This window comes from Eurosta solidaginis, chromosome 1 (assembly GCF_040869045.1).
Source record: "Eurosta solidaginis isolate ZX-2024a chromosome 1, ASM4086904v1, whole genome shotgun sequence".
In the NCBI taxonomy this organism is placed as follows: domain Eukaryota; kingdom Metazoa; phylum Arthropoda; class Insecta; order Diptera; family Tephritidae; genus Eurosta; species Eurosta solidaginis.
This window is the reverse complement of record NC_090319.1, coordinates 206,377,155-206,403,389: the sequence shown is the minus strand read 5'-3', so window position 1 is coordinate 206,403,389 and position 26,235 is coordinate 206,377,155. Positions and strand designations below refer to the sequence as shown.

Here is a 26,235-nt window from a genome sequence, read left to right as displayed (position 1 = left end):
AAAGCAAAAGAATTCAGTTGAAACTACTATGAAATTAATGAAGCACTTATTTGAATATCGGAATTTATAATTGAAGCTGAAATGTTTAGGAAAAAAATTTTGTAAAAGGAAAATGATTTACAGTGAATTGCCGCTAATTAAATATTTAAAATTTATTGGAAGAATTAATTGCAGCTGAAATATAATTGTATGAAAAATCTGTAAGAGGTAATTGAATTTAAAATGGCTCAAAAGTATGTAAGTATGAATTGGTAAAAATCTCAAAAATGTGGTAATCACGGACGCACCGCTTTATTCAAAAAAAATCTTAATTGACTTTTCACGGAACCACCGTTTTATATCAAAAAAAATATCAAAAATTATTAAATTTATATGGTACCAGACTGCTTATCTAGTTCACTCAGTCTTAAATGGTGATATTTTGTTGGAAAATGTACGTATTAAAAAAACTGAAGTAGAATGAAAATTTGAAAAACGGAAATTCAGGCATGTGAAACTTTAAGTGGAAGATTTGTGAAATGATTTGAAATTTTGAAAAAATGGAAGCTTGAAAGTATGAGAATTTGTAAAATGATGTGAATGTCATCAAAAAAATCCAAAATGTTTGATTTAAATGGACGCACCGTTGTAATCAAAAAAATCCAAATATTTTATTTAAACGGACGCACCGTTGTAATCAAAAAAGCCAAAATATATATTATGCGAACGCACCGCATTTAATAAAGATTTCAATATTTCGTATATATACATATGTGTTAAGAAAAAAAAACACGTAGGAAAAATTTTATTAATACATACATATGGGGTATTCCATCCCATTTCGACCAATTTTGAACCCGACCCATTTAGAATTGGCTGAAAGTTTTTCTTCTTTTTCTAGCTTACGAAAGAAGTTTTTCAGAATTTTTTCATCCAACCCAAAAAAAGTTATGAATTTAAAAAAAAAAAACCGTTTTTGTTTTCAAAATGCTATATCTTTTTCAAAAATTGACCGTTTGAGTTCTTTTTTTTTTAACTTGTTTTTAAATGTACTTTTCGGAAAAGATACAAACAAATTTTTAAAGTTTTTTTTGAATTTTTCAGTTTTTCGAGATTTTTCGAATTTCACCATTTTTTTTTTCTCATAAAAAACTTCAATCAATTTTGCAATCATCCCCACTAATCCCGGAGTGGGCCGATTTAAAAAAAATTTTTTTTTTATTTAATTGAAAAAAAATTTCAAAAATAAACATTTTTTATATCAATTTTATTTATATAACAAAAAAATGTAATAAAATGATTTTTAAGTATTCTTTTCTATATATATTATGGTAATCTACGATTAAAATGACTCGCTTTCGCTGTCCAGCAACTGCATTAGGCCGGTATACACATACATTCGTATTCAATACTTATCTACGTTTATTAAAATAATTTCATCGAAATATCATGGCATCAAATAAACAATTCGATCGATATTACAATCCTTTTGAGTTGGAGTCTCATTATAAAAAAATTGGTTTGCGTCCAGAGACTGACGCTATGAAAGTAGTGTTAGGAATTAGGTGATTATTATTTATTATGAAGTTCATGTCGAAATTCGAAAAATCTCGAAAAACTGAAAAATTAAAAAAAAAACTTTAAAAATTTTTTTGTATTTTTTCCGAAAAGTAAATTTAAAAACAAATTTAAAAAAAAAAGATCCCAAACGGTAAATTTTTGAAAAAGTTATAGCATTTTGAAAACAAAAACGGTGTTTTTTTAAAAATTCATAACTTTTTTTGAGTTGGATGAAAAAATTCTGAAAAACGTCTTTCGTAAGCTAGAAAAAGAAGAAAAACTTGCAGCCAATTCTAAAGGGGTCGGGTTCAAAAGTGGTCGAAATGGGACGGAATACCGCATATATATCATATACTTATTTTCCTGCCTCTGGTCTTCGCTGCTGTTGGCCTTCTCTGATGCTGCTGCTGGTTTTCGTTGCTGCTGCTGCTGCACTGGCAGACTTAAGTCGCTGCTGGTGTTTTTGCTGCTGCTGATCTAACTGGTAGTGGTGGTGGTTAAAATGGCGAGACTATACCGTTGGCTAGTGGCGTGGGTTATATCCCGTTACAAAAATTTTCTGTATCCCTTTTTTTCTTTCAATTATCTCTGTTATATTTAGTTAATTTTATTATATTAATGATTTTGTGTTACCTCTGTTGAATATGGTCGTAGTGTTAGCTTCTTTTTCTTACAAGTTTAATTTTCTACAAGTAGATATCCAGTTTTGTATTACTTCTGTATCGTTTATTCGTAGGTTTAATATATTTTGTTATAAAATTTTTTTTTTTGTATTACTTCTGTATAATTTAGTTGTAGTGAGTCAGCTAAATCTTCAACTTTTTTGGCAAACTCTGTATAAATGTTATTGATAACGCGCAACGCTGCAATTTTTCCTGCTACAACTTTCGAGTTGTCGGGTTTGATCCTACTACGCAGAACTAATTTAATTTCATTGACTGAAGTTACTTGCGTTGGTATTGCTTCACGGGCTTTACCCTCAAGTTTTATTTTAAAAATTCTATAAAGGTATTAGTTAAATTTGCATTATCGAACGCTTCAAGTAATTCAATTTTGTCTATAAAAGTCTCAAGTGCTAGAGGATCACCGCTGTAGTTTTCTCTAATAGAATTAGCACAAGTTAATGAACGATTTCTTTTCCTCAAGTGTTGCCATGATTTGATCGTTAAGATCTGAAGCTGAATTAGAAGAAGGTGAGGCAACGTTTGTACTAATTGGATCGTTAAGATCTGGGTTTACGTTAGAAGAAGTTGAAGTTAATTTTTCTTTGGAAGAATATTCGAAGCCTGGGAAATTTGCAGACAAGGATAATTTATTTTCCTGTTTTGTGACTTTTTCGGTCGAAGATGAAGTTAAACTTTCGGAGTTTGAAGCCAATTTATCGGACTCTGCTTCTGAAATTGAAGTTTTGTGAACTATCGTCCTATCTCTAAAGTTGTACATATGTATTTATCAGAAAAGCAAAAGAATTCAGTTGAAACTACTATGAAATTAATGAAGCACTTATTTGAATATCGGAATTTATAATTGAAGCTGAAATGTTAAGGAAAAAAAAATTTTGTAAAGGAAACTGATTTACAGTGAATTACCGCTAATTAAATATTTAAAATTTATTGGAAGAATTAATTGCAACTGAAATATAATTGTATGAAAAATCTGTAAGAGGTAATTGAATTTAAAATGGCTCAAAAGTATGTAAGTATGAATTGGTAAAAATCTCAAAAATGTGGTAATCACGGACGCATCGCTTTATTCAAAAAAAACTTAATTGGCTTTTCAAGGAACCACCGTTTTATATCAAAAAAAAAATATCATTTGATTTTTCACGGAAAATTATCAAATTTATAGGGTACCAGACTGCTTATCTAGTTTACTCAGTCTTAAATGGTGATATTTTATTGGAAAATGTATGTATTAAAAAAACTGAAGTAGAATGAAAATTTGAAAAACGGAAATTCAGGCATGTGAAGTGGAAGATTTGTGAAATGATTTGAAAATTTGAAAAAATGGAAGCTTGAAAGTATGAGAATTTGTAAAATGATGTGAATGGCATCAAAAAAATCCAAAATGTTTGATTTAAACGGACGCACCGTAATCAAAAAAATCCAAAATATTTTATTTAAACGGACGCACCGTTGTAATCAAAAAAGCCAAAATATATATTATGCGAACGCACCGCATTTAATAAAGTTTCAATATTTCGTATATATACATACATATGTGTTAAGAAAAAAAAAACCGTAGGAAAAATTTTATTAATACATACATATGGGGTATTCCATCCCATTTTGACCAATTTTGAACCCGACCCCTTTAGAATTGGCTGGAAGTTTTTCTTCTTTTTCTAGCTTACGAAAGACGTTTTTCAGAATATTTCATTCAACCCAAAAAAACTTATGAATTTAAAAAAAACACCGTTTTTGTTTTAAAAATGCTATAACTTTTTCAAAAATTGACCGTTTGGGATCTTTTTTTTTTTAATTTGTTTTTAAATGTACTTTTCGGAAAAGATACAAACAAATTTTTAAAGTTTTTTTTTTAATTTTTCAGTTTTTCGAGATTTTTCGAATTTCGCCATTTTTTTTCTCATAAAAAACTTCAATCAATTTTGCAATCATCCCCACTAATCCCGGAGTGGGCCGATTTTGTTTTATATTTTTTTTATTTAATTGAAAAAAAAAAATTTTCAAAAATAAAAATTTTTTATATCAAATTTATTTATATAACAAAAAAATGTAAGAAAATGATTTTTAAGTATTCTTTTCTATATATATTATTGTAATCTACGATTAAAATGACTCGCTTTCGCTGTCCAGCAACTGCATTAGGCCGGTATACACATACATTCGTATTCAATACTTATCTACGTTTATTAAAATAATTTCATTGAAATATCATGGCATCAAATAAACAATTCGATCGATATTGCAATCCTTTTGAGTTGGAGTCTCATTATAAAAAAATTGGTTTGCGTCCAGCGACTGACGCTATGAAAGTAGTGTTAGGATTAGGTGATTATTATTTATTATGCAGTTCATGTCGAAATTCGAAAAATCTCGAAAAACTGAAAAATAAAAAAAAAAACTTTAAATTTTTTTTTGTATTTTTTTCGAAAAGTAAATTTAAAAGCAAATTAAAAAAAAAAAAAGATCCCAAACGGTCAATTTTTGAAAAAGTTATAGCATTTGAAAACAAAAACGGTGTTTTTTTAAAAATTCATAACTTTTTTTGAGTTGGATGAAAAAATTTGAAAAAATTCTGAAAAACGTCTTTCGCAAGCTAGAAAAAGAAGAAAAACTTGCAGCCAATTCTAAAGGGGTCGGGTTCAGAAGTGGTCGAAATGGGAGGGAATACCGCATATATATCATATACTTATTTTCCTGCCTCTGGTCTTCGCTGGCGCTGCTGTTGGCCTTCTCTGATGCTGCTGCTGGTTTTCGTTGCTGCTGCTGATGCACTGGCAGACTTAAGTCGCTGCTGGTCTTTTTGCTGCTGCTGATGTAACTGGTGGTGGTGGTGGTTAAAATGGCGAGACTATACCGTTGGCTAGTGGCGTGGGTTATATCCCGTTACAAAAATTTTCTTTTGTATCCCTTTTTTCTTTCAATTATCTCTGTTATATTTAGTTAATTTTATTATATTAATGATTTTGTGTTACGTCTGTTGAATATAGTCGTAGTGTTAGCTTCTTTTTCTTAAAAATATAATTTTCTACAAGTAGATATCCAGTTTTGTATTACTTCTGTATCGTTTACTTGTAGGTTTAATAAATTTTGTTATTAAAATTTTTTTTTTTGTATTATTTCTATAATTTAGTTATAGTTTTTAGACGATTTTTATTATTAATCGCTTTCTTTACTTTGTTTTATTTAATCATGTATTTTCACTGCCACTGCCACTTTTCACATGTGGTTTCAAAAAATGTTCCATCACCACCGTCACGGTCGCCATGTGACCTCCCTGTGTGGTTATCTCAATGCCGGCAAGTCGATGTACAAGCAGATGTCATCGTGGAGGGCGCCGCCTACACACCGTGGCCGGTGCCAGAGCATGAAAATGGGATAAAACTAAAATAAGCCAAGAAAGCAAATACCACACAATAGCCCAATGGTTAGGCGATTGTGATTTCAGAAGTTTTGCCGCGGTTCGATACCCGGTAAAACCTGTTGAAATAAATAAATATTACGAAATTGCCTGACGATGATGACGTGGCGGTTTTCGAAATAGCACCATCGCAATATGTCAGTAAATGTTTCCTTCTTTTCAGTTTTTCCCAATAAAGCCAAAAATAATAATTGAATAACAATTATCATTTATCGGTGTTAAGCTCATTATTTATTTAAAAATCTGAAGTAAAATTGAACACACCATTAAACATATAACTATACAAACTGAGCACGAGTTTAAATATAGTACACGAACAATCTTCTGAAGTGAAGAGGAGCGGTATAATACCAATAGCAAAAAGCACGCCTAGTACAAATTAATATAGAGACAGAATATCTGAACTTGTGCGAGAGCGTGAAAATGGGATAAAACTGAAATAAGCCATGCAAGGAAATACCACACAAACGCCCAATGGTTAGACGATTGTGATTTCAGCAGTTTTACCGCGGTTAGATTCCCGGTAAAACCTGTTGAAATAAATAAACATTACGAAATTGTCCTACGATGATGACGTGGCGGTTTTCAAAATGGTACCATCACAATATGCCAGTAAATGTTTCCTTCTTTTTAGTGGTTCACAATGAAACCAAAAAATAATATTTGAACAACAATTATCATTTATCGGTGTTAAGCTCATTAATTCTTAAAAAATCTTAAGTAAAAATGAACATACCATTAAACATACCAATATATAACTATATAAACTGAGCATGACTTTAAATATAGTAGACAAACAATCTTCTGCAGTGAAGAGGTGTGATACAATGCCAATAAAAAAAAACACGCCTAGTACAAATTAATATAGATAAAACTGAAACAAGCCAAGAAAGCAAATACCGCACAAGTTCCCAATGGTTAGGCGATTGTGATTTCAGCAGTTTGACCGCGGTTCGATTCCCGGTAAAACCTGTTGAATTAATAAACGTTTCGAAATTGCCTGATGAAGATGACATGGCGGTTTTTGAAATGGTACCATCGCAATATGCCAGTAAATATTTCCTTCATTTCAGTTTTTCCCAATAAATCTAGAAATAATAATTTAATAACAATTATCATTTATAGGTGTTAAACTCATTAATTCTTAAAAAATCTTACGAAAAATTGAACACGCCATTGAACATACCATTAAACATACAAATATATATCTATATAAACTGAGCATGACTTTAAATATAGTACACAAACAATCTTCTGCAGTGAAGAGGTGTGATACAATGCCAATAACAAAAAACACGCCTAGTACAAATTAATATAGATAAAACTGAAACAAGCCAAGAAAGCAAATACCACCCAAGTGCCCAATGGTTAGGCGATTCTGATTTCAGCAGTTTGACCGCGGTTCGATTCCCGGTAAAACCTGTTGAATTAATAAACGTTTCGAAATTTCCTGATGAAGATGACGTGGCGGTTTTTGAAATGGTACCATCGCAATATGCCAGTAAATATTTCCTTCATTTCAGTTTTTCCCAATAAAACTAGAAATAATAATTGAATAACAATTATCATTTATAGGTGTTAAACTCATTAATTCTTAAAAAATCTTACGTAAAATTGAACACGCCATTAAACGTGCAAACATATAACTATATAAACTGAGCACGGGTTTAAATATAGTACACAAACAATCTTCTGCAGTGAAGAGGAGTGGTATAATACCAGTAACAAAGAGCACGCCCCAGGCCGTCCGTTTTATGTACCCTAGCGACTCAGGATTTTTCCCGACCAAGGACTGCCATTTCAGTGTAACCCCATTTAATTTGTTGCGTCCTTCCCACAAATTGTCATCCTCCCAGCAGCTCCTTGCAGCGGGACTGCTCAATATTCTCTTGCTCCGGGAAGGTATCGAACCCAATGCAGGTCCGCCTCCTGATCCCGGTCCTGAGAAATGGTTTTGCTGCATCTGCCGGAAAATAATATGTTTAGGACGGTCATACTGTTGTCAGTGTTTCTCGTGCAAGGGATGGTTGCATCGGACAGGTTGTTCTGGGCTAAATCCCAAAACCAGATATCCACGTAACTTCTATAAATCTTTTGTGGCTCCTTGCTGTTCACGCCCTAGGCCGTCCCGTAGTTTGCGCTCACACGGCCGCTCCAACTCATATCTATAATCTCCGTAGTAGAGTCGGGAGAAATACCGAGCATCAGCCCCTGCACCCGTCTTCTCCCCCCTCTTTTCCGGCAGCAATTGTGTAGGTCAGGGAAACAGACTCTTAGACCCTACCTCCCTTTGCACCGTCTGCCAGCACAGAATATATATGTTTGCGATATCCGCCCAATGCAGCTCCTGCCAAGGACGGTGCCACTTTCCTAGAGGTTCTGGTCTCCTCGACGGCAACCCCCCGACGGTTTCATCGCGCCATGTTGCCAGGCCGCCAATTTCATGGAGCGGCACAACATCCGCATTGCTGCGATTCAAGAGACTAAACTCACAGCAAGACCTGCATTGCAGACCTGTTCTGGGTATAATGTTCACAGAAAAGATCGCGAGTGCGGAAATGGAGGCGGCCTTGCGTTTATCATACACCACTCTGTGCAATATCATATAGTGGATCCCGACATCGACCGCAGGGACAATGTCTCAGAACGTCAAGGTTTATCTGTCCGGTCAGGCGATGCAAACCTAGAAACAATCAACATCTACATCCCTCCTGCCACCTGTAGCCCGCAGTGGATACCGCCCTATTATCAGCGCCTTACTCACTGGCAACAATCGCACTATCTAAGGCGATTTCAATGCCCATCAAGATCTATGGCATTCAAACTTGGGGTGGACAGTAGGGGTGAGATGTTGGTGGATCAAATTGAAGAAACGACGGTCTGCACAAGAGACGGCCCCACACGGCACAATCGTGAGCGCAGAACTCGTAAACTGTGTCAACTGGCAGCCGATGGTATCATTGGCATCCGACCACCTACACTTATTGCGTTCGATCGTTCCGCCGACTTCATCCTCACAGATAAACGCACTTTCATTAACTTTAAAAAAGGAAAGTGGGACGAAAACAAATCCTTTACAGACAACCACTTTGCTGCCCTCCCTATCTCGACTGATGCCCGCCTAGGGGAGCGTGCTTTCCGCAATGTCATTGAATCTGCCTCGGCTCGATCCATTCCCGCTGGTAGAATTCCCGAAATTTGGCCCCACTTCCCGGCGGAGGCCGCAAGATTAGCGAGACAACGTGACCTTATAAGACAGCTCGATCCCGGTGGCCCGCAAATAAGTGATATAAACCAAGGCATCACATTGCTTGTGGATGAACACAATCGGTCGAAATGGGAGGAGCACCTAAGCGGTTGTAACCTCTCTGCCGATGTAGGTAAACTTTTGTCCACCGTAAAGTCCCTATCGAATCCTTCTAGGCACAATGACAAAGTTTCCATCGCCTTTGGCGATAAAGTGCTGACGGATGCGAAAAAATGCGCGAGTGCTCCCCACCGTCAAAATATAATGCATTCTACGGTCGACAAAGATAGACGGAGGGCCAAAAGACACGCACATAAACATAAATTCAGCGCGTCACCAATTACCATCACCGAGAGGTTGCCAAAAGCAGTGGGCCCAGACGGCATAGCCATGCCGATACTTCAAAGCCTAGGGAAAGAGGGTTTCAAATATTTTGCACATGTCTTCAACCTGTCTCTTTCCACATTTGTCATACCCGGAAAATGGAAAATGGCCAAGGTGGACCCGCTACCAAAGTTGGAAAACCAGCTAACATAGTAGAGTCATATCGCCCGATATCTTTCCTATCGCCAGTAGCCTAGACGCTTGAAGCCATTTTGCTCCCCTACTTCAAAGCAACTTTGCAACTATCCTGCCATCAGCATGACTTCAGAAAACTCCATAGCACCACCACCGTACTAAATGCCATCAGCACCCAGATAAATTGCGGTTTTAATCAAAACCCCACCATAGAACAGTACTCGTTGCGCTAGACCTATAAAAAGCTTTCGAAACGGTCAAGCATGGCACGTTACTGCAAGACCTGGAAGGGTCCACCTTTCCCCCATGTCTTAAAAAAGTGGACCGCAAATTATCTGGGTGGTCGGTAGGCATCGGTGCAATTTAGAAATGAAACATCAAAACCAAGAAGAATTAAACAGGGGGTGCCACAGGGTGGTGTCGTATCCCCACTTTTGTTTAATTTCTACATATCTAAGCTACATTCGCCACCAGAAGGAGTTACTATCGTTTCCTACGCCGATGACTGCACAATAATGGCCACAGGCCCAGGCCCAAAGATCGATGAGCTTTGCAACGGAACAAACCGCTACCTCCCTGATATCTCCAGTTGTTTCGCCTTGCGAAACCTGGCGTTATCACCGACTAAATCCTCCGCTACCTTATTTATAACATGGAGGTTCCAAATGTCGACAATTTTGAACATCCACGTCGATAGCACTACGCTACCGACTGTCCTACACCCCAAAATCTTGGGTGTGACGTTTGATCAGGATCTACATTTTGGTGAGCACGCAGCGGCAATTGCACCGAATATCCAGAGCCGTAATAAAATCCTCATATCCCTTGCTGGCAGTACTTGGGGAAAAGACAAAGAAACGCTCATTAGCACATATAAAGCAATTGGCCAGCCGATTGCATGCTACGCTTCCCCTATATGGTCGCCTAGCTTAAAATTACCCACGGGAGTAAGCTACAGGCCTACCAAAATACTGTCCTCAGAACCGCCATGGGCTGTCTTCTTATGTCCCCAGAACACCATCTACATAATGAAGCGAGAATACTCCCCATTAGGGAGAGAAATGAGATGCTAACCAAACAGTCCCTGTTGAATACCCAGAAACCTGGGCATCCCAACAGACATCTGATTGATGAGCCAAAACCGCCTAGGGACTTAAGGAGTCATCTCCGTAAGCATTTTGAGGAAATACGGCACCTGAGAACCCAGCCGTATGAAGCAAAAAAACAGAAGCAGGTCATTGGTAAACTCCGCAAACAGGCGTGGACCTTTATGCAAGGAATTGCCCGGTGAATCCTGTACTCAAAGAACAGTACCCAAAACTTGCGGAAGAGGAACGCATACTCCAACTTCTTTCTGGATATTGTAACAGGTTAAAGTCTTAAATATCCAGAATCAACGCCGACATACAGAATGTATGCCCCACTTGTAATGTGTCCCCACATGACACCAACCCTCTCTTTAATTGTAATGTGGAACCAACGCCTATAAAACCCTTTTCATTATGGTCCACCCTTGTTGAAACAGCAAGTTTCCCGTTAGAGGATATTGATGACAATTTGTGATCGGTCGCGGCTATTTGGTGCGAAGCATTGCTACAACAACGACAACAACAACAAGCACGCCTAGTACAAATTAAATAGAGAGGCAGAATGTGTGAAATGGTTCGAGAGCGTGAAAATGGGATAAACTGAAAAAAGCCAAGAAATCAAATACCACACAATAGCGCAATGGTTAGGCGAATGTGACTTCAGCAGTTTGACTGCAGTTCGATTCCCGGTAGAACCTGTTGAGAAAAATAAACATTACGAAATTGCCTGACGATGATGACGTGGCGGTTTTCGAAATGGTACCATCCCAATATGCCATTAAATATTTCCTCCTTTTCAGTTTTTCCCAATAAAACCAAAAATAATAATTGAATAATAATTATCATTTATCGGTGTTAAGCTCATTAATTCTTAAAAAATCTTAAGTAAAATTGAACATAACATTAAACATACAAACATATAACTATATAAACTGAGGACGAGTTTAAATATAGCACACAAACAATCTTCTGCAGTGAAGAGGAGTGGTACAATACCAATAACAAAAAGTACGCCTAGTACAAATTAAAATAGGGCCAGAATGACTGAAATTGAGCGAGAGCGTGAAAATGGATTAAAACTGAAATAAGCCAAGAAAGCAAATTCCACACAATAGCCCAATGGTTAGGCGATTGTGATTTCAGAAGTTTGACCGTGGTTCGATTCCCGGTAAAACCTGTTGAAATAAATAAACAATGCGAAATTGCCTGAAGATGATGACGTGGAGGTTTTCAAAATGGTACCATCGCAATATGCCAGTAAATGATTCCTTCTTTTCAGTTTTTCTCAATAAAACCAAAAATAATAATTGAATAATAATTATCATTTATCGGTGTTAAGCTCATTAATTCTTAAAAAATCTTAAGTAAAATTGGACACACCATTAAACATACCAACATGTAACTATATAAACTGAGCAAGATTTTAAATATGGTACACAAACAATCTTCTGCAGTGAGGAGGAGTGGTACAATACCAATAAAAAAAGTACGCCTAGTACAAATTAAAAAAGAGACAGAATGTCTGAAATTGTGCGAGAGCGTGAAAATGGATTAAAACTGAAATAAGCCAAGAAAGCAAATACCACACAATAGCCTAATGGTTAGGCGATTGTTATTTCAGCAGTATGACCGCGTTCGATTCCCGGTAAAACCTGTTGAAATAAATAAATAATACGAAATTGCCTGAAGATGATGACGTGGCGGTTTTCGAAATGGTACCATCGCAATATGCCAGTAAATGATTCCTTTTCAGTTTTTCTCAATAAAACCAAAAATAATAATTGAATAATAATTATCATTTATCGGTGTTAAGCTCATTAATTCTTAAAAAATCTTAAGTAAAATTGGACACACCATTAAATATACAAACATATAACTATATAAACTGAGCAAGAGTTTAAATATGGTATACAAACAATCTTCTGCAGTGAGGAGGAGTGGTATAATACCAATAACAAAAAGTACGCCTAGTACAAATTAAAAAAGAGACAGAATGTCTGAAATTGTGCGAGAGCATGAAAATGGATTAAAACTGAAATAAGGCAAGAAAGCAAATACCACACAATAGCCCAATGGTTAGGCGATTGTGATTTCAGCAGTATGACCGCGTTCGATTCCCGGTAAAACCTGTTGAAATAAATAAACAATACGAAATTGCCTGAAGATGATGACGTGGCGGTTTTCGAAATGGTACCATCGCAATATGCCAGTAAATGATTCCTCCTTTTCAGTTTTTCTCAATAAAACCAAAAATAATAATTGAATAATAATAATCATTTATCGGTGTTAAGCTCATTAATTCTTAAAAAATCTTAAGTAAAATTGGACACACCATTAAACATACAAACATATAACTATATAAACTGAGAAAGAGTTTAAATATGGTACACAAACAATCTTCTGCAGTGAAGAGAAGTGGTACAATACCAATAACAAAAAGCACGCCTAGTACAAATTAATATAGAGGCAGAATGTCGGAAATTGTGCGATAGCGTGAAAATTGGATAAAACTGAAATAAGCCAAGAAAGCAAATACCACACAATAGCCCAATGGTTAGGCGGTTGTGATTTCAGCAGTTTGACCGCGGTTCCATTCCCTGTAAATACTCGGCAATAACTAGGTGTACAGGGAGGAATTAAACGGAAGCATTGTTGATAACATAGTGCAATAAATTCAACTTCACCATTCAAGTCTAATGAAAGCGCCTGAAAAGATATTTCTCACATCTTGGGATTATACTTACGAAGCATATATGTACCAACGTGTTAAAAAAGGTATATTGATAAAATGGGAAGAGTAAGAGACGAAAGCTTAACAGCAGTATGAATGTAGACACTAGAGTTCGAATTTTTGCATTTGGAAAGTACGATAATTACGAAATGAAATTTAAAAACATGCCTTATTATCCATCACCGAAGAAATTCCGTAACTTTATGCCAAATATAAATAACGTTGAAAACTGTCTTGGTTCAACATTTTTTTGTTTGTTCGATGTTTTTTCCTAGCCTTCATGTAAATACTGAACTGAGCTTGAACAAATAAATTTGGAGCATTAAGCTTTTTGTATTTCTATCTTTTGTTGTTGCCGGTTGCTCCCTTGTGTAGTCCAAAAGTCGCAGTCACATACTACTTTGATTAAATTATTGGAAATATTACCTTTTCTCCGCTATCTGATGGCAGGTAAAATGTCAAAACTGTTAAAAAAGAGATTCCCATGCATGGTATAATTATGTTGACGGTGTAAAATAAGGTCTTTCTTCTCATTGTTATGTTAAATGTAATATCTAAGTAAGGCTCATCACAGCATGTGTAGAATTTTTCATTTCTGTGGAATACAAGTTTATACACTAAACATACATTGCATTGGTTGAATGAAATGTGACAGCATATATTTTCCAATGATCGCTAAGGAAAGCTTTATTTACATAAAATAAGACTAGAGTTGGGTCATTTCGTTCTGAACTTGTTCAATTGACCGGGTCTCTCAAAGGAACAAATGAACTAGATCTTAGATTTCGGTTCTATTTGTTCTTTTAGTTCGTTTTATGTAATGTTATTCTTTCTCTCTTCTCGTTCGCGAACATTGTAAATTCATACATACATACTTAGAAATTCACAGTGAGCACAAATGTCTATGATGCCACTTACACTAAAAATATATATACACAAAGCTGCATATGCACCCCCATCTGTACTTGTTGACTTTTTTCGTGGGTGTGAGCAGCAATGAACAAATTTGCTTGAAAAAAAGGAACAAATGAACAAAAAGAACAACTTGTTCGTTCATCAGAAAAAGAACGAAAGAACTGAATCTCTGAAATGAACGAAAAAGCACAACTCTAAATAAAACTTAGGTAAATTCTCATTAAACCATGAGATTAATATACGGATTGTTTTTTACATATATTGGCAAAATCTAATAAAAAAAATTAAATTTCCCTTATTAAATTGTTGTTATTTTATTATGATGGAAAAAACTGAAAGGAATTAAACATACTTACAGATATTATAGTTATTTCTACCCTGCCAAATCTTTGTATTTTTAAATTAAAAATGTATTCTCCCCGACTGAGATTCGTACTCGAGTCTTACCATTATTTTTTATAAGTGTAGCATACATTTTTTCGTCGCACGCTTTCTATAGGCAATAGCACACAATATGGCGGTAGTAGTGCAGTTTATGGTACCCACCGAAATTTGGACCAACATCCTCGAGTGAGGTATCAAAAGATGCGTATTTACGTCCAGATTATGAGTCCGAAGTTAACCTTTTTTACCCTTTTAAAAGTTACCGGCGAAAAACTGGATTGTTTGGAACAATTCTTCCAGATCCGTAGGTAGGGGGGAGGGCATTGTGGAGCAATTCCTACCTTAAAATTAGAATGCCCTACCTTAAACAGGCCAACAAGTGAGATAAATTATTATAACTAAATTTTTTGTCATAGTTTGAGATAAAAAGTTATTGCGGTTGCAACGTATGGTATGGAGAATCCACCCTGCATCACAGATATACAGCCCTATTCTGTGCACTTGACAAATTGTCAATAAGTTGACAAGTAATCAAGATTTTTATCAAGTTGACAAATATTTCTATTCTCTGCGTAACTTAAAAAGCTCTACCACCTGTGCTTTTCACCATACTGTGGTGATCTAAATAAAGTAAACAGAAATGCAGCTGTTTAGTGCAACAATCGCGAAATGGAATAATCGTAAGAATTAAATATTTTTCATTATTTTTTGTAACAAATATTTTGAAATCATGGTTTTTTCAAGGAAATCAAAAGTGGAACGTGCTACGCATGAGCAGTTGGAGCGATATGTCTCATTTTATGCTGCTAACCCCGAAATGGGAATAGAAAAAAATAATTCGCTGGGTTTTTTCGGGTCATTTCGGGATGACTTTGGAGACTCCCTCGGGGTCATATGGGGGTCATTCCTGAATGGCTTTGGGGTCTCCTTCGGGTCCTCCCGGGGTCATTAAAGGTCGTTCCGGGATCTTTTTGGGGACTCTCTCTGGGTCATTTGGGGGACATTCTGGGATTGTTTTGCGGACTCCATCGGGGTTATTTGGGGGACATTCTGGGATGAGTTTGGGGACTCCTTCGGGATAATTTGGGGAACATTCTGGGTTGGTTTTTGGAACTTCCTTGGGGTAATTTTGGGGCATTCTGGGATGGTTTTGTGGACTCCATCGGGGTAATATGGGGACATCCTGGGATGGTTTTGGGGACTCTTCGGGGTCATTTTGGGGGTCATTTAGAGATGGTTGAGATGACCACTAGATGACGCCGGGACGACCCGATGGAATTCCCAAAACCATCCCGGAATGTCCCCCAAATTACCCCGACGGAGTCCCCAAAAAGATCCCGGGATGTCCTCCAAATGACCCCAATGGAGTCCCCAAATAGATCCCGGCACGCCCACTAAATGACGCCGGGACGACCTAATGGAGTCCCCAAAACAATTCCGGGATGTCCCCAAATGACCCCGAGAGAGTCCCCAAAAACATCCCAGAACGACACCTAAATGACCCCGGGAGAACCCCGAGGGAGTCTCAAACACCATCCAGAAATTACCCCCAAAAACCCCAGGAGGATCTTCCCACAATAATAGCAAAAGTAATAAATGTTCTTCCATTTTCTCTCGATCGCACAATAACAGAATTCTAATTCAAATTTATCCGTATAAATTAAATTATCAAGAGCATTTGGCTTATTGACAATTTGTCAGCGAAAAAGCTTTTTATTATACTCAGTTGAGCAGAGCTCACAGAGTATAATAACTTTGATTGGATAACGGTCGGTTGTACAGGTATAAAGGAATCGAGATAGATATAGACTTCCGTATATCAAAATCATCAGTATCGAAAAGAAATTTGATTGAGCCATGTCCGTAAGTCGTCCGACCGTAACACGATAATTTGAGTAAATTTTGAGGTATCTTGATGAAATTTGGTATGTAGGTTCCTGGGCACTCATCTCAGATGGCTATTTAAAATGAACGATCTTGGACTATAACCACGGCCACTTTTTCGATATCGAAAATTTCGAAAAACCGAAAAAGTGCGATAATTCATTACCAAAGACGGATAAAGCGATGGAACTTTGTAGGTGAGTTGAACTTATGAAGCAGAATAGAAAATTAGTAAAATTTTGGACAATGGGAGTGGCACCGCCCACATTTAGAAGAAGGTAATTTAAAAGTTTTGCAAGCTGTAATTTGGCAGTTGATGAAGATATCATGATGAAATTTGGCAGGAACGTTGCTCCTATTACTATATGTATGCTTAATAAAAATTAGCAAAATCGGAGAAAGACCACGCCCACTTAAAAAAAATGTTTAAGTCAAATTTTAACAAAAAATTTTATATCTTTTCAGTATATAAGTAAATTATGTCAATATTAAACTCCAGTTGCAACAAAATACAGAAATAAAAGGAAATTCAAAATGGGCGTGGCTCCGCCCTTTTTCACTTAATTTGTCTAGAATACTTTTCTTTTACTTTTTTTAGATTCTAGGACGACAACTGTTTTCTGGGAAAAAAGGCGAAATGGGTTGAAGCCACGCCCAGTTTTTATGCATAGTCGACCGCCTGTCCTTCCGCTCGGCCGTTAACACGATAACTTGAGCAAAAATCGACATATCTTTACTAAACTCAGTTCACGTCCTTATCTGAACTCAATTTGTGTTGGTATGAAAAATGGCCGAAATCCGACTATGACCACGCCCACTTTTTCGATATCGAAAATTACAAAAATGAAAAAAAATGCTATAATTCTATACCAAATACGAAAAAAGGGATGAAACATGGTAATTGGATTGGTTTATTGACGCGAAATATAACTTAAAAAAAAACTTTGTAAAATGGGTGTGACACCTACCATATTAAGTAGAAGAAAATGAAAAAGTTCTGCAGTTCTTGGCCGGAATACTGTTCGTGGCATTATGGTATTACATATACAAATAAATTAGCGGTACCCGACAGATGATGTTCTGGGTCACCCTGGTCTACATTTTGGTCGATATCTCGAAAACGCCTTCACATATACAACTAACAACACTCCCTTTTAAAACCCTCATTAATACCCTTAATTTGATACCCATATCTTACAAACACATTATAGAGTCACCCCTGGTCCACCTTTATGGCGATATCTCGAAAGGGCGTCCACCTATAGAACTAGGGCCCACTCCCTTTTAAAATACTTATTAGCACCTTTCGTTTGATACTCATATTGTACAAAGGCATTCCAGAGTCAACCCTGGTCCACCTTTATAACGATATCACGAAAAGGCGTCCACCTATAAAACCAAGGCCCACTCTCTTTTAAAATACTCATTAACACCTTTCATTTGATACCCATATAGTGCAAACAAATTCTAGAGTCACCCCTGGTCCACCTTTATGGCGATATCTCGAAAGGGCGTCCACCTATAGAACTAGCGCCCGCTCCATTTTAAAATAGCCATTAACACCTTTCAGTTGATACCCATATCGTACAAACAAATTTTAGAGTCACCCCTGGTCCACCTTTATGGCGATATCTCGAAAAGTCGTCCACATATAGAACTAAGGCCCACTCCCTTTTAAAATACTCATTATCACCTTTCATTTGATACCCATATCGTACAAACAAATTCTAGAGTCACCCCCGGTCCACCTTTTTGGCGATATCCCTAAATGGCGTCCACCTATAGAACTAAGGCCCACTCCCTTTTGAAATATTCATTATCACCTTTATTTTGATACCCATATCGTACAAACAAATTCTAGAGTCACCCCTTGTCCACCTTTTTGGCGATATCTGGAAAAGGCGTCCACCTATAGAACTAAGGCCCACTCCCTTTTAACATACTGATTGACACATTTCGTTTGATACCCATATTGTACAAACGCATCCTAGAGTCATCCCTGGTCCACCTTTATGGTGATATCCCTAAATGGCGTCCACCTATAGAACTAAGGCCCACTCCCTTTTAAAATACTCATTATCACCTTTCTTTTGATACCCATATCATACAAACAAATTCTAGAGTCACCCCTGGTCCACCTTTTTGGCGATATCTCGAAAAGGCGTCCACATATAGAACTAAGGCCAACGCCCTTTTAAAATACTCATTATCATTTAATACCCATATCGTACAAACAAATTCTAGAGTCACCCCTGGGGGTCGATTCCGGTTGATCGTTATAGTGAAGTGAATAAAAATTTATCACTTTGGTTATCACTTACTGTTTTCATTTTTTCACTTCACTGAGTTCGAAAATGCGATTCTTATAACTGCTGTGAAAAATGTTAGCTGAATAACATTTGGATTTACGATGTGTCAAGTTTTCTTTGCTGAATGATAAATTATGACAGATTTCTATTGTTTTTGTTTTCTTTTTGTTTGATGTTGTTTGTTTGACAATTTTTTAAATTCATACGTTAACACAAAATTTGTATCGGCGTTAACTTTGTTTTCACTTCACTTCAGTTCGACGTTTTAACGCAAAACGAGAATCAGTAATCGTGGTGAATTGGTGTTAATACTTTTCACTTTATGATAGCGCGCAACCGGAATAGACCCCCTGGTCCACCTTTATGGCGATATCTCAAAAAGGCGTCCACCTATAGAACTATGGCACACTCTCTTTTAAGATACTCATTAACACCTTTCATTTGATACCCATATCGTGCAAACAAATTCTAGAGTCAGCCCTGGTCCACCTTTATGGTGATATCCCTAAATGGCGTCCACCTATAGAACTAAGGCACACTCCCTTTTAAAATACTCATTACCTTTCATTTGATATCCATATCGTACAAACAAATTCTAGAGTCACCCCTGGTCCACCTTTATGGCGATATCTCGAAAATGTGTCCACTTATAGAACTAAGCCCACGCCCTTTTAAAATACTCATTAACACCTTTCATTTGATACACATGTCATACAAACACATTCCAGGGTTACCCTATGTTCATTTTCCTACATGGTGATTTTCCCTTATTTTGTCTTCATAGCTCTCAGCTGAGTATGTAATGTTCGGTTACACCCGAACTTAGCCTTCCTTACTTGTTTTTTGCATAAAATAGCAATTGCTTGATAAATTGTCAAACTTGACAAATAAGCAAGATGGTGAATTTGTGAAGTACGCAGAATAGGGCCGAAAATTAAATCAGACTAACGAATTTTCGTAGTTTGGTTAAAGGAATGGTTCATTCCGGCACTTTTCTGTCAAAAACTAATCTCACTGTGAGCGAACAACACCAAAAGGGCGGAATTGATTTCTACGGCTGTGTGCTAATCTAAAACATTTTACTCGATGTAGAATTTGGAAATTTTCTATGGTTATCCTTATGGTTATCATTCTATGGTTATGGCTTTCGAAAGTTTTTTTCTCACATTGACATGCGTGCATACCTACAGGCGACCCACATACCAAATTTAAAGATCATAGCTCTCTTAGGTATTGAATAATCGAAGGAGACATTTTGTATTATATGTTTTTTATATGAAAGGAGGCCTGTTTACATACCGATTACGCCCACTTTCAAAAATTTTAGAGTTTTATCCTTTTTGCTTTTCAAGTTCCAAAGCTACCCCGTATATTTTCAGTTATATATATTGTAATGTTAATGTTGTTGAATAAATTCCGAAGACTTCGGATACAATTTGGACATGGCAAAGTGGAGTGAATTGAAGATCCAGCAACTAAAGAAGGAGTTGGAGAACCGTGGATTGAATGCAACCGGCAATAAATTCGAACTTTAGGTACGACTACGATAGGCAGTGGAATTAGAGGGAATTAACGTGGAAGAGTATGTCTTTCCTCTTGATGGCGAGGAGACAACAAAAATTGAAGAGAAAAACGAAACATCGCAGATAGTTACGAGCACAGACTTGAACATGATTTTGGCTGCAATATCTGCACAAACATCAACAATGGCATCCCAACTGCAATCGCAGGAGAACCGTATAACATCCAAGACACGAATAACATCAAAGATCGAAGCACAAGAAACGCGTATGTCAGAAATGTCGACACAGATTACATCCAAGATGGAAAAACAGCTCGAAGAACAGAAGACATATATGGCATCCCAACTGGAAGAGCAGAAGATATATATGGCATCCCAACTGGAATCACAGGAGGCATGTATTTCAGAAATGACGTCGCAAGTGTCATCTCAACTGGAAGACCAAACGACATTTATGGCATCTCAATTGGAAGCGCAAGAGGCACGTATATCTGAAATGTCGGTAGAAATTTTGGAACAGATATCATCAAAACTGGAAGCGCAGGATGCAAAAATGGCTCAATTTCAGGCAGAAGTAGATGATTTAAAAGGTCGTATGGAGCAGTTACAACTAAATCGCCCAGCTGTTTCAGCAAGCAATCCAAAGGTAAAAACACCATCCTTTGACGGTTCTGTTCCTTTCCAGGTCTTTAAGCTACAATTTGAGAAGACCGCAACAGTGAACGACTGGAATGCTGAAGATAAAGTTGCTGCACTCTTCGTAGCATTGAAGGAACCAGCGGCCGAAATCTTACAGACGATTCCAGAGTACGAACGGAACAGTTATGAAGCATTGATGGCTGCTGTAGAACGACGTTATGGAAGCGAGCATAGAAAACAGATATTCCAAATTGAGTTGCAAAACCGCTACCAAAAAGCAAATGAGACTTTGCAGGAGTTTGCCTCGGATGTTGAAAGGTTGGCACATTTGGCAAATGCGGACGCACCCGTGGAGTACACCGAGAGGGTAAAAATTCAGAGTTTTATAAATGGCATACGGGACGTAGAAACGAAGCGAGCGATATATGCAAACCCAAAACCTACATTCGCAGAAACGGTATCCCATGCACTGACTCAAGAAACAGCATTACTTCTGTGTAAGCCAGTTTACAAAGCACGCAGTGTGGAGGTAGAAAGGCCAGAGTGGGTAGACGCAATATTGGAGACGCTTAAAGGATCGCAAAAGCGGAGTGAAAAAGTTATCAAATGTTTCAAATGTGGGAAGTCCGGTCACATTGCCCGTTTTTGCGATCTTGATCCTAGTAGTTCCAACAATGTGGGTGGCCGTAAACGCAAAGCTGGAGGAGATGAGCAAGAGCGAGTAAGAGGTAGAGATCGAGAGCTAGATCCAGCTATTGAATGCCCTGTGATATCTGTGTTGCATATTGGTAGAAAATCGAGCAGTCTTACCGTCAGAGGGAATGTGGATGGCAAAGAACATGTACTGACTTTAGATACGGGCTCATTCCTTGATTCGATTTGATTTGGTCTACAGGAGAGTAAAGTCATTACCTGGAGCAAGGTTGCGTACGGTCACAGGCGAGTATAACCAAGTCCAGGGAGAAGTGATATGTGAAGTCCTAATTGGGAAGGTCATGGTTTTACACATATTCGTTGTGGCGGAAATCGTGGATGAAGTCATATTGGGAGTGGACTTCTTGGTTGACCATGAACTCAGGATCGATATGTGGAGAAAAATTATGCGCTATAAGAACCAGGACATACCACTTAACTGTTTGGAAAAAGGGTTCAGCAGTAATCGGGTACTGGTGGAGAAGACTCGACAAAGGCCACGAAATTCAAAGGTAAAGCTTGATGGAATAAATGGGCCAAACAAATCAAAACCGAAGGTACCTGTGAGAGAAACACTGGCATTGAAAAGCCCTAACGGACGTACTAAAACGAAGGAAAGGATTTCGCAGAAAGAATGCAAGGGTGGTTTCAAGCCAAGGCACACTACTGTTGTGAAGCGTCGGAACGATACTGATTATGCAAAGCAAATCCGTCCAGCGCAAGCTCTACGAAGAAGTTCATTGGCCAAACAACAGAGTGTGAAGGAACGGCCCAGGGTAATGAGTAGTAAGATGAAACACTGGCATGACAAGAATTTTAATTCGGAAGGTTTCTTGGCGGGAGATTTGGTACTGTTAAACAACCCTCACCGGCGGAAAGGTGTTCTAGCCAAATTACGGTGCAGTTGGGAAGATCCGTACAAAGTTGTGAAGAAGATCAGTGATACCATCTACCGCATACAAAGCATTGAGAAACCACGGAGTAGAAGAGTGGTGCATTTGGAGATGCAAGCGACGTTTAGATCGGGAGATTTGTCTAATCGGGACGATCAGACTTAGGTGGAGGGCAGTGTAACGAATGTTAGCAGCACTGAGCGATACTATCGTCTCGAAGCCGATGCTAAGCAGTGACGTGAATTCACATCCATAGATCAATCATTATGTATCTACATAAACGAAACAATAATTGCATCTACACATATGTACCATGTACGTGTATGAGCAGCGGAGAGTCAATGCACAAAGACATGCATATATTTGAGATACTGCTGAAAGTATGCAATGAGAAAAACTATAAAATCATGCAATTGTAGTTACAGCTGAGAAGTTTGAGAGCTGCTGGACTAGTAGATTCTGGAAGCGCCTAGAAGATGCGAACGTTGAAATCCGAGAGTATAAAAGGCGGCAATTTTAGAGGCGCTGGAATTCAGTTTGATTTGAGATTTCGATTGAGACGCTATCTAGCAAGCAAGAGCAGTATTATTTTGAATAGTAGAGTTTCATTTGAGCGGACGCACCCGTGGAATACACCGAAAGGGAAAAGATTCAGAGCTTTATAAATGGCATACGGGACGTTGAAACGAAGCGAACTACATACGCAAACCCAAAGCCAACATTTGCAGAAACGGTATCCCATGCACTGACTCAGGAAACAGCGTCACTTTTGAGTAAGGCCGCATACAAAGCTCAGCGCGTGGAAGTGGAAAGGCCAGACTGGGTAGACACAATTTTCGAAGCATTAAAAGAAAAAAAGCAGAAAAACGATGGTGGCGACAAATGCTTTAAATGTGGAAAGCCACGGCACACTTCACGTTATTGCAGTACCAATCCTAACAGTTCCTGCAATGTGGGTGGCCGTAAACGCAGAGCAGCTACTGGCAAGTTGAGGTGAAGGGGGAAGATAAAGAGAAAACAGCCTTCAGTGTCGCTGATGATCTTTAGCAATTTACAGTGATGCCTTTTGGACTTCGTAATGCACCAGCTACTTTTGATAGACTCATGGACCAGGTACTGAAAGGACTACATTGGAAAACATGCTTGGTGTACCTGCAAGACATCATCGTATTAGGCAAGAACTTTGATGAACATCTTAAGAACTTGAAGGAAGTTTTCCAGAGAATGGCTGTTGCTGGTCTGAAACTAAGTCCCAAAAAGTGGTCCTTGTTTAAAAGGGAAGTACATTATTTGGGTCACAAGGTAACGACAGAAAGTATCTGTACAGCGAACGAAAACATAGAGGCAGTAAAGGATTGGCCAAAAACACAGAACTTGCATGAATTAAGAAGTTTCTTTGGGCTGTGCACATGTTACCGCCGATTTGTACCAAACTTGTCCAGCGTAGTCCATAGCCTCCATGAGGTTACAAGAAAAAATAAAGCTTTCGAATGGAAGACGGAGCAAGAAGTGGCTTTCCAAACATTGAAGTAGCCTTTGTGCACTGCCCCTATATTGGCATATCAGATTCCAGCAGCAACATTTATTCTAGATACAGATGCGAGTGGATATGCTATAGGAGGCGTTTTATCACAACTGGTCGATGGACAGGAGAATGTAGTTGCATATTACAGCCATTCCATTGGAAAGCCAGAGAGGAACTATTGCGTTACACGGATAAAGCTAAAGAGTGCATTAAACATTTTCACAAATACCTCTACGGCCAGCGATTCCACGTCAGGATAGATCACGCAACGTTGAAATGGCTTCTGCAGTTCCGTAATCCGGAAGCACAATTGGCACGGTGGATCGAGCGACTACAAAGCTATGACTTTTCCATTACGCATTGCAATGTCACGAAGACCATGTAGTTTGGAATGCAAGCAAAAAGATTAAATGCAGGTAAATGAGTTTTGACATCAGTGAGCGAATTCTGAATGTCCCTTTGTTCAAATATTTCAGCTTATTTATATTAAATTATTCTAAGCATATTCTTACATACATATTTACATCTAAGCATACATACTTACATGCATATCTACCTTAAGCATACATACTTACATACCTACATACAACTCGATACAAAATATGTACCTACACATCTGTGTTGACCTGTGACTTCTGTGGGAAATGCAATGTTTGCAAATTTGCTGGAATTCAAATTTGTTTGGTTGTGTGTTGTACACACACCTGTAATAGATCGGGTGGCTGGCTATGTCAGCAATAATTATCAAATGCATATTTATGTGTTGATGAACACTTAGACTATTTTTGTATCAGGGTATCATATTAGACTGATTTAAATTTTTGGCATTAAATTGTAGGCTGTTTACACTACACCTCCCCTTTTTCAGAATGCTTATGCATTTGGAGAATGCATGATCATTCTATTTTTATTTAGTTAAGTATGAATTAATTCTACTTTTATATTTTGTGTTTGTAGTTTGAAAATTTTCTTATTCTACTAATTTAAGTCTATTTTTGTGTATTATTATTTTCTTATTATTTATGATATTGCCATTCTCTATGTTACTGAGAAATTTTTTCTTATCCTCATTTCCTATTCTAGATGGGATTAAAGTGTCATTATTATACTCAGTTGAGCAGAGCTCACAGAGTATATTAAGTTTGATTGGATAACGGTTGGTTGTACAGGTATAAAGGAATCGATATAGATATAGACTTCCATATATCAAAATCATCAGGATCGAAAACAAATTTGATCGAAAACAGATTTGATTTCTAAAATGAACGATATCGGACTATAACCACGCCCACTTTTTCGATATCGAAAATTTCGAAAAACCGAAAAAGTGCGACAATTCATTACCAAAGACAGATAAAGCGATGAAACTTGGTAGGTGGGTTGAACTTATGACGCAGAATAGAAAATTAGTAAAATTTTGGACAATGGGAGTGGCACCGCCCACTTTTAAAAGAAGGTAATTTAAAAGTTTTGCAAGCTGTAATTTGGCAGTCGTTGAAGATATCATGACGAAATTTGGCAGGAACGTTACTCCTATTACTTTATGTACGCTTAATAAAAATTAGCAAAATCGGAGAAGGACCACGCCCACTTAAAAAAAAAAATTTAAGTAAAATTTTAACAAAAAATTTAATATCTTTACAGTATATAAGTAAATTATGTCAACATTCAACTCCAGTACTGATAAGGTGCAACAAAATACAAAAATAAAAGAAAATTTCAAAATGGGCGTGGCTCCGCCCTTTTTCATTTAATTTGTCTAGGATACTTTTAATGCCATAACTCGAACAAAAATTTACCAATCCTTTTGAAATTTGGTAGGGGCATAGATTTTATGACGTTAACTCTTTTCTGTGAAAATGGGCGAAATCGGTTTAAGCCACGCCCAGTTTTTATACACAGTCTTCCGTCTGTTCTTCCGCATGGCCCTTAACACGATAACTTGAGCAAAAATCGACATATCTTTACTGAACTTAGTTCACGTACTTATCTGAACTCACTTTATCTTGGTATAAAAAATGAACGAAATCCTATTATGACCACGCCAACTTTTTTGATATCGAAAATTACGAAAAATGCCATAATTCTATACCAAATACGAGAAAAGGGATGAAACATGGTAATTGGATTGGTTTATTGATGCGAAATATAACTTTAGAAAAAACTTTGTAAAATGGTTGTGACACCTACCATATTAAGTAGAAGAAAATGAAAAAGTTCTGCAGTGCGAATTAAAAAACCCT

The 26,235-nt window shown here is 37.3% G+C and overlaps 1 protein-coding gene across 1 annotated transcript in view; it reads right to left on the bottom strand.

The window, feature by feature from the left end:
- LOC137239534 (acetylcholine receptor subunit alpha-like) overlaps positions 1 to 26,235 on the bottom strand; it is a 1,517,845-nt gene that overhangs the window by 536,458 nt on the left and 955,152 nt on the right. The window contains exon 5 of the mRNA XM_067764959.1: positions 13,655 to 13,823. Within this exon, the coding sequence (XP_067621060.1) occupies positions 13,655 to 13,823 (169 nt within the window). The remainder of the gene's footprint in view (positions 1 to 13,654; positions 13,824 to 26,235) is intronic.